At 44.8% G+C, this 15,927-nt stretch overlaps 1 protein-coding gene across 3 annotated transcripts in view; it reads right to left on the minus strand.

Moving 5' to 3' along the window:
* Positions 1–15,927, minus strand: part of PRKG1 (protein kinase cGMP-dependent 1) — a 444,044-nt gene that overhangs the window by 384,957 nt on the left and 43,160 nt on the right. For all 3 annotated transcript variants that reach the window (XR_015259127.1, XM_086752825.1, XM_086752824.1), the window contains exon 2: positions 530–696. Coding sequence is in view for 2 of the 3 variants with exons in the window: in XM_086752825.1 (XP_086608951.1) it covers positions 530–696 (167 nt within the window). In the remaining variant the exon portion in view is untranslated. The remainder of the gene's footprint in view (positions 1–529; positions 697–15,927) is intronic.

Here is a 15,927-nt window from a genome sequence, read left to right on the forward strand (position 1 = left end):
AACAAAACCCTGTCACAACACACGCTGTGACAAATCAGATGTGCTAAACTGCAGATGCTACACTCATTTTGTGCACAGGACAGAAAAACACCGTCTTCTATTACACGATGCACTGCTTCTGCAGAGAGCCCCCTGTGCTTCATCAACGTGTGTGAGCTTGTCCTCACCGCGCCCTGTAAGGCAGCCAGCCATGACCACATTCTCCTCCTTTTCAGCCATTTCCATCGCACCATTCTTCCTGCTAAGTCCATAACTTACACAGCAAACCGTCGGTATCACCTCAAAGCTAAAGAACTATATTTAGTAGAGGTTTATTCCAACAGATCTTTCACCCTCTTTCTTTATATAGGGCGGCACACAAATCTAGTCAGAAATTTTCCATGCAAAAGCAGTCCACACAATTTTTCAACAACCATATTTAGACAACATCTTTAACCTATTTCTTTGAGATGATTTTTCCCATGGAAGAAAGTTTTTGTCCTTGTATGTGCTGAAAAAAGGAAAGAACTATTGGCTTTTTAAACCGTACCTTCCATGACATACACGAGGGAGCCCACATCTCCTTCCTTGATGATGCAGCTGTCTTTGCCGTACTCCACGGGATACATACAATCCACAATCTCCTGGATCTGAGACAGTTCCAGATTCTTCATGAAGTCATTGTCAAGGATCGCTTCCTTTATTAGCTCCTTGGACCTGCAGCACAAAAAAAAAAAAAAAAAAAAAAAAAAAAAAAAAAAAAAAGGCAAGATTCATCCATGTGGCCATCAGCCGAGCTCATTAACAGGACGTGAACTTTAGCACAACACATGGTGGCCCTGTACTTATCCCTTGGAAAAAAATTCCAACATTTTCCCTGAAAATATAATAAAGCCCATCTGCAGAGAAGTAAAAAAAAATATTACAGGAACGTGAGCTTGTAATTATTTTGTGTAAATAGTTTTAGATACATCAAGTATTGAAACAAAAATAGATTTCATGCGATTGCAAGATCCTCTTTTAGCTACGAGCTTCACATCTATAACAACACCGAAGAACAACAGAGCTACTTGAAATATCTCCCACATACAGAACTCGAAGGAAATACAAACAAGAAGTTAAAGGATTTATGACTGAGTTTATTTTATTTTCTATTAAATTATACAAACTGGAGCACACAAAGGCGCAATACCACACTGATTCTTTGAGTATTAATCAAATACCAACGGCCATCATATTCACTACAGGAGGCACCACCGTCGCAGGAATAACACCACCATTAATTCATTTCTTTGATGACATAAATGGAAAATTCTAAAGTTTTATGAGCGTCCATAAAATTATACGCGCAGTTTTGGTTTGGCGTGCAATGGGGTTGGAAGTCTGGAGTTCTTAGTAGCCACTCTGCAAAGCTGAGTAAGGAAGGAGTTGTTTCTGAAGATACAGATTTCAGATTCCTCAAAGTTCAAGCCTTCTCTGGGAGACCACCCAAAGGGGTAGGCAATCCAACCCGCTGTCTCTAGAACCGCCTCTGCCAGTGTCACGTTATGACAGAAAACGTGTAACAAAACCACTGACGTGTTTTTCCTGGGATCCTTTCAATTCCTACAACTACAGCGATCCCCACACGGTGAGTCACGCTCGGGTGAACCCTCCAGTCTTCCCCTCAGGCTGTCAAGTTCAGCTGCCAACGCAAAGTAACCACCACGTTATGACATTTTGCAAAAGAATCCTCAAGTGACTCGTGCAAGTGAAGAACTGAGAAGGCTCAATCTAGGTTTAGACCCAAACTAAAGTCCCAAAAACACCTACAAGGTGGGCACCAGGTCCTTGGCCCTTCATTTCGCACTCTGCAGCTTCCCTTCTGTGGGCTGAACTATTTCCTACCGTGAACATAGCCTGGGCAGACAACAGCCACCTGCAGAGCTTATGCATTCAAGCTAGAGCAAGACAACGCTTTCCATGCTCCACCTTGACTCAGTACGGCTCTCTTGGGTCTCAGCCACCCCACAGACCCCCCGAATCCTCCTAACAAAGGCGCTAATTATTAGCATTACTCAAACCGCCTGCCGAAGAAGGAAGCACAATAAAAGCTTGCGCCTTAGTCGTATCAACTAGCACTACAATTTCGGTCATTTATTTCCCTCCAAAACTCCAAATGAGGCATTCTCCGGGATAAAATAAAGTCAGCCTTCCAAGCGGAGTGTGTGTAAGAATACCCGCAAGAGACTGGAGGGAATTCAGATCTGGTCCAAGTCAGACCTCTCCTGCTAATTTAGAGGCCCCTTAGCAAAAGCCGATGCTTTTCTTCTCGGAATTGAGCACAGGGAAGGATTTGAAAAGGATCAGGGAAACTTGGTCTAAACACCAGCAAAGGAGCAGCACGAGGGCTAGGAAAATCCATTTTGGGAAGAAGCAGCAAAACGTACACAACACGAACAAACTTAGGGCATTTATGAGCTTGACAGCATTATTACAGAGTACATCTGAGCTAACCGAGTCACAGCCCCTGCCCTTCAGCACTGAAATAATCAGCAAAACCGAAGCTCAGAGGCCCAGCAAGTCTTTCAAAGCCCTTTAACGACAATACGAAATACAGCCGTTACGAGGGAAAACACGCCAGCCGCGACGTCGATAACGCGGTTTCATCTCGGCCACATCTCAGCATCTTAAAAGTAAATACCTCCACAGAACGGTCCGGATAACAACTCTGCCGTGCCCGAATGTAACCAAAAGAGATCCTATTCTTTAAGGATAATTAGTTAAAATGAGACTCCAAATAGGAAGAGCATACATGAGAGAAAAGCAGCTCCAGCCGCCCACAGCCAGCGCTGGCTGTCGGAACGAGCACGCGCAAGCCACGCCGGGTATTTACCAGGTTTTCGCATCCGACTAAGCCACGCTTTGCAGTGTGCAAGCTACAGACCTTTTCAGAGGAAATACTCCACTTAAAAATAACATAAAAAGCTTAGTTTGACATATTTGAAAATTAGTTGAGAGTAAAAATACATTGTCATAGCTACAATGAGAGTTACTCTGCTGTTCCCTGCACGAGAATATTCGTCACTGATAATTCCAAAAAATTATTCATGCTATGTAGATTACCATTCCCATACCTGCACACACCAGGCCTTCAGCAACTTCTGCATTATTGCATTATGCAGATTTCGTTCAATATAATTCACAGGTGCAATCTCAGGTAAATAATTTTTTTTTTTAAATATTTATTTTTATATGGAATGAAACTCAAAGCATATAAATTAACTCGTAGTTCAGTTATTCTATTCTAAACCACACCACTACTTGATCATCAGCATCTATCCCAGATGTGTGCATACACAAATCTACCCAGTAATACAAAAAAAGGGTGCTTGAAATGGCCAAAAGCACGCTCCTGCTATTTCAAGCGAGTGGTTTAAACAAGATACAGCTGTTTCATTACCTCGCCTTTTCAAATCGTACTTATTCTGTTATTTTCTGGTTCAAGTTTCTAATAGAAACAATCTGCAAACAAAATCAACTGCAGGATTGGCAAGGGAACGGGACTATTTCCAAATGACTGCTGTAAGAAGGCAGCATTTTCATGAATATTCACTTGGTGCTGAGCTGAACGGCTCCTAATGCAGAGGGTCACTCAGAGAAGACAGCAGTTGTTGTCATCTTCGCTCTCCCGAGGTAGGAATCTGGCTCTAAGCCATCCCCTATTTTTCTGAAAGATTAATGACCAAATATGATGGAGACTTAATGAACAGGTTTGGTTTTGGTTGGTTTTTTGTTTTTTTTTTTTTTAAAGGGCACAATCCTCTGTGATACATCCTTTCCCAAATCAATTTAAGTCCATCACGGTAATTAATAAGGCAGCAGTGGGAACAAGGTAACTGCATCCTAATTTGCAGAAGTCACACAAAGAGCACCTTAAGAGGTTTACTGAAAATACACACGATATGTAAAAACCCGTATGCCTGGCTGCAAACGCCTCTCAGAACAAAGTCTGTAACTCACACACCTCCCGAACAGGGGGCTGCCCCAGTCCTCCAGCCAGCAACCCCTACAACGAGCCAGTGTGACAGCTCAGGAGCAGCAAAATACCTGGAAAAAAAAAAATTCAGGCACATTTCTGTCTCAGCAGACAAGGGCTCTGCACAGCAGCTGTGCTGGAAAAGGCTTGTATTAAAGGTCTGCCTTATTGCAGTGGCCACAAAACGCAGAATTTGGCTGAGCACTTTGCTCAAAAACCCGCCGCTAACATCCGCTGGCTATTCATCACGCGTGACAGCGGAAGATAAAAATTTTGGTTTGTAGAGATGTGGAAAAAACAACCTGAGATGTTACGTAGCCCGAGATAAGCAGCAAAGTTTGTTCGCCACGTACACAGTAAAATAGCAAACCCTGTACTCCAGCCTGTTGTTATCCTGACGGTAATTTACATTTTACAAAGAGCAAAAGGAACAGTCATCTCAGGCTTTTCACTCACAGCAAAAAAAAAAAAAAAAAAAAAAAAACCTACATTCTCCATGCTAGATTAGTACCTTCCGGCACGAACGATAAATATTAGAACAAAAAGTTAATCCCCGTCCCAAACGGTCTTATTTCAACACCGGAAAAGCCGCTTGTGGAGCGTAAGGAAGGGAAGAGTTTAAGTGCAGGTGGAAAGACTACTGCTGTGTCCATCCAGGCACGCTTACAGAAATGCAAAGCCCTCCTTGACACGTACCACGCCGGCAGAGCATCAGTTTGCAGCGGAGTCGGCAGGAACCGGAGGTTCCAAGGGAGCTGCGGTAGCTACATCGGTATCGTTCTCCAGGGAACGTACTGCCGGCAAGAGCTGATTAAACAGAGGTGGATCAGGAAGAAGAAAAGAAATTAAGAGTTCAATTTAGACAACGCTGACACAGAGCAGTTGGAAGGAGATCGGAATTTTATGGTGTTCACTAGTACACCCCCACAGCTACGGACCCAAACCATTTTAAACTACCAGGCTGGAGCACAGCAAGAGAGATGGAAATCGATGCACTGGGCGGACAGGCTGGAAGGTGTCTCAAAAGAGGGAAAGAAAAAAGTTCATTTTGTACTAGCAGTCAAGGAGAAGAAAAAAAAAAATACACAAGAGATTTTCTTTAGCTGTTCCTCTCTCCAAACTGTAAATAAAACTTTTCAATATGAGCTTTTATGCCAATACTGATGGCGGGGGAAGGAGTATTTTCTGCAGAGCCTCCCCCAGAGTCTGCCAACTGCTACCAATGACCTAAAGCCCTGTATTGAGGAGGGAAACATGGACGGGAATTTGACCAAATAGAGAGACAGCGTTCACTGCCAGGGCTGAAGTTTAAAGCAGTAAAACTGCAGCTCCCTGGGAGACGAGAACTCCTCATTTACTCACATGATAAACCTTGCTCAAAGCTACCACTGCCAGTAGCATCTTCTCTGTGCCGTTTCGTCATTGCTGTAAAAATCCAAATTAAATACACATGCACATCCTTCACATCTATCCACCAACTAATCCTATCAAGCTTATTTGTAGAAATTCGGTCCAAACACTCCTTTTTTAGGGAGCTTCTGTATCCATACCCCTCCACAAGGAATTAAGTGGATAAGAAAAATGGAAAAAAAATCTGCAGCCTCTGACCCAGAGCATGATGAGCGATACAGGAGTCCAGACAATTCCTACAACAACCGTCTGTTTAAAATCCACATCGTGAAATGTTTAAAAGTGTTTACTTCTACAAAATGTGGCTACGGAAAAAGAAAAAAAAAAAAAACTTATTTAAAAAGAGAAAACATGGCCAAGTACTATGTCTGCTCTGTTTCCAGAAACTGCTCAGCAGGATAGGGACACACTGTAAAAAGCGTTAAACAGACATTTTTTTTTAAGTTGTACCCAGACATACCTCCATTTCACAAGGCGGCACCCATTCCAAGGAACACAAAAAGCAAAGGCTGCAAGTTTCTAGCAGGTTTGGGGCAACTCTCTGCTCAAAGCCCACATTCACAGAGCGTTTAGCTAAGTTGTCAAGCCCTTGTGTACTTAAAACTAGAACACACGCTCACACATCGCTCTGAAACAGGACCTCAGCATTTCTGTTCCCAGTCTAGTTAACACCAACACACTGGAGTTACCAGTTACGAACCTTTTTTGCTCTTTAACCAACAGAACTGAAGAAAACACCTGACAGAAGGATGTACGTTTAACCACTGAGGACAGGCACATAAAGAGCGGCCAAGATAAGTAATTTGGATACGATGTTTTAAAAGTTCTCACAGAGATGGATTTTAGAAGTTCTCAGAGATGAATGATGATTTTCATCAGCACAGAAAAGCCCCAACCTTCTAAAAAGTTGTAAATATGTAGACACACAAAGCCTTACTAAATAATTCCTGTTGCTTACTACAAAATTATTGAGTCCACCACGCAGCCCACAGATCCTACACGTATTTATCCGCATACTTTGTCTTCTTGGTTCTGTTTATGAATAGTGTGGCCTGGCCAAACACGTCAAGGTTCAAAAATAACAGCCGAAAACCATAAAGCCTTCAGCGATAGCAAAGTGACTGTCAACATCAGACAACAGCTGAAATCTCTTCCTTGCATTCATCCCTTCTCAAGAGGTGGTGTTACATGTTGTAGTTATCGCCTACGTTCCTGCGTAAGGAATAGAGGCAGAAAGCAGAACTTCCCGAGATGATTATTTGATCCCTCAACCACCAACTTGAAGTCCACAGCCCTCAGGAAAGTTAGTTTTGCAACCAAAGTGTTAATGCTGTTAGTAAAATTATTTGTGCCAAGTCAGTCAGGGAAAGGTGGAGGCTTCTCCCCAACTGCTCCAGGTTTTCCTTCAAGGCAGGGACAAACACCAGCAGCCTGGGGCAGTACGTACATCTTGCGTGACAGCAATGCAACAGGAACAGTGGCTTTCTGAAGTGCCCAAGACTGGATAATGTCTTCAAATACAAAAGCCCGTAAGTGAACCGATAGATCTTCTTTTATCACTTACTCCTAGGAGCAGAACAGCAGAGAAGTCCAGACCTCTCTGTAAAATCTGAGCCTTGTTTGAACTCTAATGCCATTAATAGCTGATAACTCTACATTAGCTGGATTTTTGGCTAAAGACCACTTTGAACATTTCTTAAACAGAATTTTAAATATAACTCCAGAGAGCTATTCTCGTCTCATTAACTGGAAATCAGAGCAGGATTCAAGCCCAGGACAGAATTCACATGAAAGCCTTTAAATACACTTTAAATACACTTTACAGTGCTTGCCTTTCCCACAACATACAACCCACAGCGTGTCTTCACGTTGCAGGAGGAAATTTCTGAGCAGGATCTCGGGCATCTTCAGCTGAGACTGCTATCGCATAGCTGGATGGAAGAATATGTTCTTCAGAGGAGTAGTACACTGAAATTTTTTTAAACTGACACTTTGATGACGAGATAAGCAACAGGGAAAGTACCTGTGCTCTGATCTAAATCTGTAGAAAAAGAAAATACTCCCCCCATTTTCATTTTTCTTGTACTTAAACACAACTTAGGAGTTGCAGAATCAAGTTGCTCTGTAGAGAACGCATCAATCAGACAGCTCCACGTAGGATTGCTAAATATATCAGTAAAACAGGCAGTTCATTTACACTGCTCTTCATTATGTTACATTTTGGCATTCAACATTGGAAAAGCAAAATGATTTAAGGGAAAAAAAAAAAATCTCCTTTCACCTACGCTGAAAACTGTTAGTACAAAAATACTGGAGGCAAGAGTTGGTTAACTCTTGCATTTTAACATGTCTCACCCCACAGATCTTAATTTACCACCCTTTTCTAGGCTAGTATTCTGCATCCTACAAAAACCCAAGTTTAGATACTGGAAATGTTGGCACCCTCAGTAAAAAAAAACATCGGCTTTTGCCAACACAGTTTGCCTACTTTTGAAATATCTGACACCTCCAAGAAACTCCCACATGAGCTTCATTTTGAGAAACCACTACCAATACCTCCAGAGAGGATCGAGCGGCTACTTGATTACCTGGGCAGCTAATTACAGGTGAAAACACGCAGTGAAGTCATGGTGGAGGAGGAACGGAGCATCTCTCAGAGACACCTGGCCAAAAAGAAGCGATCTTTTGAAGGCTGTTATCCCAACGCATCTCGCAGTTTTGGTGCTCACATCCAGCGCGACTGAGCTGGAGACTTTCGGCACCAATAAAAATAGCAAAGAAAACATATGGACCCATATGTCGCAACGCCAAGGGATGCAGAAACAACCCAGGAGGCGTTCAGTTAGCAAGATGCAGTCAGAGATCCAGACAACAAATCTTGAAGGGCACAGCAATGCATCTCCAAAAGAACCACCTACTTTAAGGCAAGAGTTTCTCCATCCATCAAACAATTATCCACGTACGCTTCTACTCCTGGCAGCTGCAGGCAGTGAACTCTGACTGCAGGCAGGTACAAGGAGCCTAGCTAAATGGCAACTAAAACAGTTCGCCCCAGTTTATTAGCATATTTTGGTCTGCGTGGCTTCACAGTGACAAATGAACATGTGGACAGAACTGCATTCGCATGCCCTGGAGAAGGAGGTTACTGATAACCGCCACGGAGATGGCCTTCGCCCCAGCGGAATACGCAGGAAATCTGCCAAGTGGATGATAACCTAATTTAAATAGACACAGAAATCCAATTAGAGATCCTCTGAGCAGAGACAGCTCCTTCTCCTCTCTTGGGTTACAGGCTTCTAACACATCGCAAGCTTTTCCAAAGGTGCCGTTGTCCAGGCAAAATGAACATGCGCTGCCCTCCTCCTTGGCATCAGAACATCCAAAGCGAACGCTGTCACGACAGCGTAATTATATAGCTTCCTCCAGCGCGAGCTTAGGATGGGGTTTCACTGAAAATGTGATGTATGGGGGGGGGGGGGGGGGGGGAAAGAAGTGACAGATGTAACGTCACTGACTGTGATTCACCTAACACTTCTGATAGATGTTACTGTCACTAGGAGAGTTGCTCCAGCTTTTTTGCTTTTCAGCCGCCTGGAGAAGTCCCCGGCTTAAATGCCATGGGTGTACGACAGCAGAATGCAGACGAGCCCTCGGAGCCTTCGTCTTTTAATAAATACTCTTAGAGCTTTTAGGGAGAAATATTTCACCCTGCTTTACGAGTCTGTAAAAGGACTGACATGAGCAGCCACGTTTTGAGACAAAAATATTAGAAAGAAGTACGGGATTACCTAAATAACATACCCCGTGCCACAGATAGCCAAGGAGCAGCCCGCAGGATTTAAAGGCAAGCACCGCTGATGTACCCACTTCCAGAAGGGTCACTTTGGGATACAGCAATCCCGAGCGGAGCTGCAGGAGCACCATCACGCAGGCTCTGTCTGGTCTGCTAATAAACCAGATTACAGGCGGGCAAGCACCTTTTGGCAGACAAGATGAACTCCAAACAGCCATACAACTCGATAGCGTTTAAATGGAGAAAGAACAGCAGCGGGAAAGCTCATGAGGTTCTGCGGAAAAGCAGGGAGGGTAACTAAAAAAAGGCGCAGGAACTCTGAAGCAGAAGGATGGAGGCTTTGGCATCATCCTCCCAAAGGGGTGGTGTGGGTGGGACTGCGGTCCAATGGCCACAGCAAGGATGCCCAGCTACAACGCAGGCATGAGAGCTCCACAAGGTGACCACCTCCAGAGAAGATGACTTCTCACAAAAAAAGCCGACATGACCTCAGGCCGGGAAAGTTGCAGCCGCAGGGCAAAGTGTTCACAGTCTTGGACAACCTGTTTAACATCTTGACATGGACAGTGGGATAGAGTGCACCCTCAGCAAGTTCGCCGATGACACCCAGCTGTGTGGTGCCATTGACACGCTGGAAGGGAGGGAAGCCATCCAGAGGGACCTTGACAGGCTGGAGAGGTGGGCCCATGCCAACCTCATGAAGTTCAACCAGGCCAAGGGCAAGGTCCTGCACCTGGGTCATGGCAATCCCAGGCACAAATCCAGGCTGGGCGGAGAATGGATGGAGAGCAGCCCTGAGGAGAAGGACTTGGGAGTGCTGGTGGACGAGAAGCTCACCATGAGCCGGCAATGTGCACCTGCAGCCCAGAAAGCCAACAGCATCCTGGGCTGCATCAAGAGGAGCATGGCCAGCAGGTTGAGGGAGGGGATTCTGGCCTTCCAGTACCTCAACAGGGCCGACAGGAAAGATGGGGAGAGACTGTTCAGCAGGGCCTGGTGTGACAGGAATAGGGGTGATGGTTTTAAAACAGAGGGAGGTAGATTCAGATTGGACATAAGGAAGACATTTTTTTTACACTGAGGGTGGTGGAGCACTGGCCCAGGTTGCCCAGAGAGGCGGTGGATGCCCCATCCCTGGAAACATTCCAGGCCAGGTTGGCCGGGGCTCTGAGCAACCTGATCTGGTTGGAGATGTCCCTGCTCCTGGCAGGGGGGTTGGACTGGGTGGGCTTTAAAGGTCCCTTCCCACCCAAACCATTCTGTGATTCTACCTAACAAAGGACAATCTACAGGAGGCAAGAGGAGATGCACTGGGGATTCAGAGAAATTTCCCTAATTCCCATGAGGTATATGAGACAAACTTTAGGGATACGTGCAACCTCTTCCACCCCATCCAGCCACCTATAAACACAAGTCAGAAAGAACTTAAAATAATTGTTTTGAAGAGTAATAGTGAGAAATACGACATTAGAAGAAGGGCAACAAATTCAGATGGAAGGTAAGGAAAAGATTAAGAGTTTTTAAGGACTTCAGGAAACAGCCCTTCTTTGATCAAAGTAACTGTTCTCCAGGGGACTTGAACGCTTCCAGGAATTTCAGCCTGAAAGGATATTGCAGGGGAAACATCATATTTCTTGCAAATGGGAGGGTATTTTTGCACAAGCAGCATACCAGTAACCTCACATTTCACGTCATCCCTTCTCTTCAGGGAACGCTAATGGGAACAGACACACAACAGCAAAAGAAGGATGCAGCAACACAAACACTCCTGCCCAGGTGAAGCAGAGGAACCATGCTCACCGGGGAAACGATCCAGCTGAGCGAGTCTTGGACATCGCTCGGTAAGGCAGCCTGCCCCTGTGAGCCGTGGTCACCTACTGGTGTTACAGCCTAGCCAGCCGTAACCAGCGTGGGAGACGCTGAGGTATTCCCGAGGAAAGCTCTCCTCTTTACAAACAGGACCATTTCAACAAGAAGCAAGAGCGCTGTTTGATTCCTGAGGACAGACAGCAACGTGCATTAAGCAGATTGCTGTCCTACCTCCTTCGGGAAGCCAAGAAAGCCATTCCTTTAATAAGACAGGAACACTCGAGATTCATTCCGTTGAGATGTGACCGACGGGAAGCATACGTATTTGCCGTCACAGGACAGGCTCTGCAGACAGCGAACAAGGCTCCGTTCTCAGAGACGGGGCGTGCGAAACGTACCTGCAGCTTGTCGCTGTCGCATCAGGGGATGGGGAGGGAACTCCCTTCCAGCCATGGCAAATGCAAAGACCACAGGTGAAGGTGGGATGGGATGGTACAAGGAAAGGAAAGGACACAGGCACATACTGATCTGCCGGTAGGTTTTAAGAGCTATCAGCAGTTATCAACACCCCTTCTCTCCATATTTATAACAAAAATATGGTGCCAGTCTGCCGCCCAGGCCCTTCATAAAAGAAACCTTTCGTTCATAGGAAGGCTCTAAACAGGGGCACGCAGAGAAGAAACAGGTCTCGAGGCTGAGATTGTGACAGAAAAGACAAGCCAGAAGAGGGCACAGAGTTAGTTACCTTTATCTGCATCACATGAGCAGAAAAGTAAGTTTGCTCACATGCCTAACGTGCTTTTACGATTATTTTCTGTTCCTTGCATTACTACCCTGTACTTACTCTCCCATTTCCCAGCACCCTTCTGTCTCATCACCTTCCCACACCATCTTCAGACTCAAAAAGGCTTGCTCCCATTACAGCAACTGTGGATCATCATCTTTTTTCGCCTGAGTACCTTACTTGAAATTCCTAGCGCATCGCACCATCGTTTCCTTTTCTCTTTCCTTCCACCGTCCTTGCAAACGGTTTCTCCCACTCTGCTCACCCTGCAAAAGCTCCTGCCCCTCACTATTTCCCTGCTTCCACTGGGAAAACAAGCAAACAGCAGCCAAAGCCAACCAGAAACCACAGCCTGCAACAGGAGAGGAGCAGAAAGCCGAGCCCCAGGCCAGGAGGCAAAGGTCTGAAGGAAGGCACGGCCAGCTTGGCAACGGGGCTGCAAGGAGGCAGAAGGACCCTGAGGGTTTCATGTGGAAGAACAGGAAAGTAAGAAGGAAGCAGCAGAGGTACCTGCATCAGATTTGGTGGAAAAGGGGGGAAAAACCACACACAGAAAAGCAGAACAGTAAATCAGTGTATCACAATGAGACGGAAACGGTGGTCCTTCCGACACGGCATGGGTGGCTCTCTTGGGAAACGGTTCGCTGCCTCTGTCCCAGATATTTTACAGGACCAGAAATGCAGGTTTGTTCACTTTCTGAAAAGCACCGCTATAACTCTCCCACATTTTGAGTTCGTTCCACGCTCTGCAGGCTGCGTTTAGGAAATATTTACATGAAGGAATACACAGAAAGAGCTAACAAGAGACAGAAAGTGTCCCTGCCAAGGAGCTGGGTTATTTTGGTAGAGGAAACAGGAACTACGGGAGTGAGCTGAAACTATTTCAGATCCAGTTTAACCCTGACAGACCTAAAGAGTGTTACCTGAAAGAATTTACGTGCATTTTAAAGATGCTCAGACAGTTCTGTGCTTCAAAGTCAGAAGCAGGTACAAGCTCTTTGCGCAGATGCTAACATATTGCTTATTCACAAGCAGATGATGATCAGAAACCGATGAGCAATGAAAGCAACTGACACTGAAACTCCCGGAAAAACAACTCCCTTCAGTGAGTTTATGGGACAAAAACATACAAATCTTTGTAGGTAGTGAGCAAATAGCAGAACTTTCAGTATTATTTACTTTTAACCTAAATTCAGCCTATTGTCTCCTCTCTGCTGGCAAACAGCAATGGCACCCAGAGCTAAAAGTCCGTGACAATACCAAGAATGAGCAGCCGCTCTCTGTACACATCGTTGTTCACCTAGAGACCTGCACACTCACACCTGCCTTTGAAGCAGGTTTGAAACATCCCCTAGATGATTCATAGAACCATAGAATGGTTAGGGTTGGAAGGGACCCTCAAAGGTCATCCCGTCCAACCCCCCTGCAAGGAGGAGGGACATCCCCAACCAGATCAGGTTGCTCAGAGCCTCATCCAGCCTGGCCTTGAATGTTTCCAGGGATGGGGCTTCCACCACCTTTCTGGGCAACCTGGGCCAGTGTTATTCTCAATGGACTCCTGGTTATTTACCCTTCCGCACACTCTGTGTGGGTCACCCAGCGAGTCACCTGTCACAAATGGAACTCCTCTGCTCACCCAACAGAACGTTGTTACTAGCTATGATGCACGGACCCATCTTTGGAAATGCACTTCAATTTTACCCGTGTCCCTGTGAGGCAGATTCACTCCAGAAATCAAAACTCCTGAAGTTTCTCCATTACAAAACACTGAGAGCAGACATCCATCTCTTCCAGCTAAGGTGACTGTTCAGTTTTGCTTGCCTGTGTCAAGTTTCCCCCTCTATCACAATAATAAAATTACCAGTTATTTACTCATCTTTAACCCTGGTGCCCCTTAACACAAAAGCTCTCTAAATTATTAGGTGTAATGCGCCTAAACGGATGCTAAAAGCAACACCAAGATTTGGCTTCCCGTCTTTTTCTTTCTCTACAGCGTATCACCTCAGGAGTCGGCGGCGTTAACTTTACAAGGTGCTCCACAAATCACAGTATTTTTTTTTCCTGCCATACTGTAACTCACGAGCACTCTTGCTCAAATCCAAGGCAAAAGACCTTAGGAATGCCACAGCCCGTTTGCATCTGCTGCTTTTGTGTATATGGCTCTGCATTTCTTCAACAGCGATCCCAGAGAGCTGGCACATACGGTGCCATTCTGTCCAAATCCTCCTTGGACAATTTCCCTTTCTGCTCAAGGAATAAAATCTAACAATTCCTATACATGGCGGTTAATCAATCTGCATGCTATTTTCAGGGGAATTTTTTTTGCAATAGAGATACAATGCTGTTCTGTTTGTAAAGGTCAAGTAAATTATATGCAGTCTGTGGAGCCCTAGCATCCCTGTATTATTAAAACAGAATATTTTATTTAGACAGCCCCTTTCAGAAAGAGAAAAAAAATCTGTCAGAATAATATCCTTCCCCCTCCACTCTGAGTTAAGGTATGTACGTAATTTTGTGTACACTGAGGAGAACAGGAATACAAGTGTTTATTTGTTCTTGACTTGAATTATAACAACTATTATTTTTTAAATGCTCTATAACATTTTTACAGGTTGTTTGGATAAGCCACAGCTATAAATCCTGCTGGGCTGTCAAGCAAGGGGAAAGCTTTGCATTATCTTGTGGGCAAGGAAATAAACTGCCAAGAAGAGTGCAGGGGGTTGGGGAGAAGGAGGGGGTTAAGCAGGGTTTAACATGCTTAACCTGGTCCCCAAAATCATCGTCTTCAGCCATACCTCTGCCATCTTCCCAAACTGGAACGAGGCCTCCACGGTGGATACTTTCACATGAATTACTGGAGGTCAGACAAGGATTTAACAACACAGGGAGCTGACAATGGTCCCTGCTTAAATAACACAGCTAACAGTACCTATGGAGGTGCTAGCACCGCAAAAGCCTATCCAGGACTCCGAGGAAGGCAGAAAATGAACGAGCGAACACGGAAATCCCATCCAAATCCATTACAGCATCTACAGTTAAACATTGCGACTTGCGCTGAAACCACAATACGTACGAAATTCCTCAAGGGAACCTGGTTAGGAAATTGAATTCCTGCTGATATTTCATCTTTGATATTCTCCTACCACGGCCTCCAAGGTCCAGTGCTTGCCTGAGAGCTGAGGGCTGTCCTGTGCCATCGAGCCCACATCAAAGATCACGAGTGCAATCACAAATGCAGCTGAGGTAAGATATTTCCCCGAGTTTCAGTTTTACAGTTGTCATATTTTTTTCCCCAAGCAGTTCAGTTAAGTCTGCAGAGGCAAGAGAGGTCAAGGAGAACAAAGAAGTGCCAGGCAGAATTACGACTTGCAAGTGCTCTAATTTCATTTTTTTGGACAGACATACCCAGCACACCCAGCTGGAAGTTAAGCAGCAGAAATCCCAAGTGATCGGCGATACTTTCCAAGAATCAAGCTGGGCTCCACACACCTTTTAGCGTAGAAAAAAATAATAATAATTAAAAAAAAAAAAACATACAGACACGTTCTAGCTTAAATTTTAACTATTCAAAACTGTCAGCTCTTCACATCTCTAAGAGCAACAAACTCAGTTTTAAAGATTGCTGGTTAGCAGGAAAAGAAAATCTTACATAAATCTATCATTAACCTACATCTGTGTTAAGTTTTGTTACTTAGGTAGGAACGTGGAGAAAGCTTCTCTGCCTGTGAAAATCAATGCCTCTTAAGTGAGAGCACTGGAATTTCAAGTGCTGTGTTTTGGTTAAAGACTATGCCTTGTAGTTTTGCTATTTAATTAGGAAGGAAACCCAATTTCTAATCACCAAGTGCTCACGCTTAGAAAGGAATTATAGTTTACACATTCTCTGGGATATAAAAATTAAGACTTTACAAATGCCGGTTAATCAGCACTGAAAGCCAGACAGATCCAAGCCCGCGATGAGGGCGGCCGACCAAAGCTTCTGCTGGCCACAGTTCCCTGCCTCTCACATACGACACCAGGCGCCTCAAGCTCCCCACTTCCTGTGAATTAGGAGGCAGAAACATATGAACAGCACAAGTATGTCTGAAAAGTGAGAAATAAAGGCATAAACTAACAGTACTGCACTCTGGCCAC

This window comes from Chlamydotis macqueenii, chromosome 7 (genome assembly GCF_036417535.1).
Source record: "Chlamydotis macqueenii isolate bChlMac1 chromosome 7, bChlMac1.mat, whole genome shotgun sequence".
NCBI lineage: Eukaryota > Metazoa > Chordata > Aves > Otidiformes > Otididae > Chlamydotis > Chlamydotis macqueenii.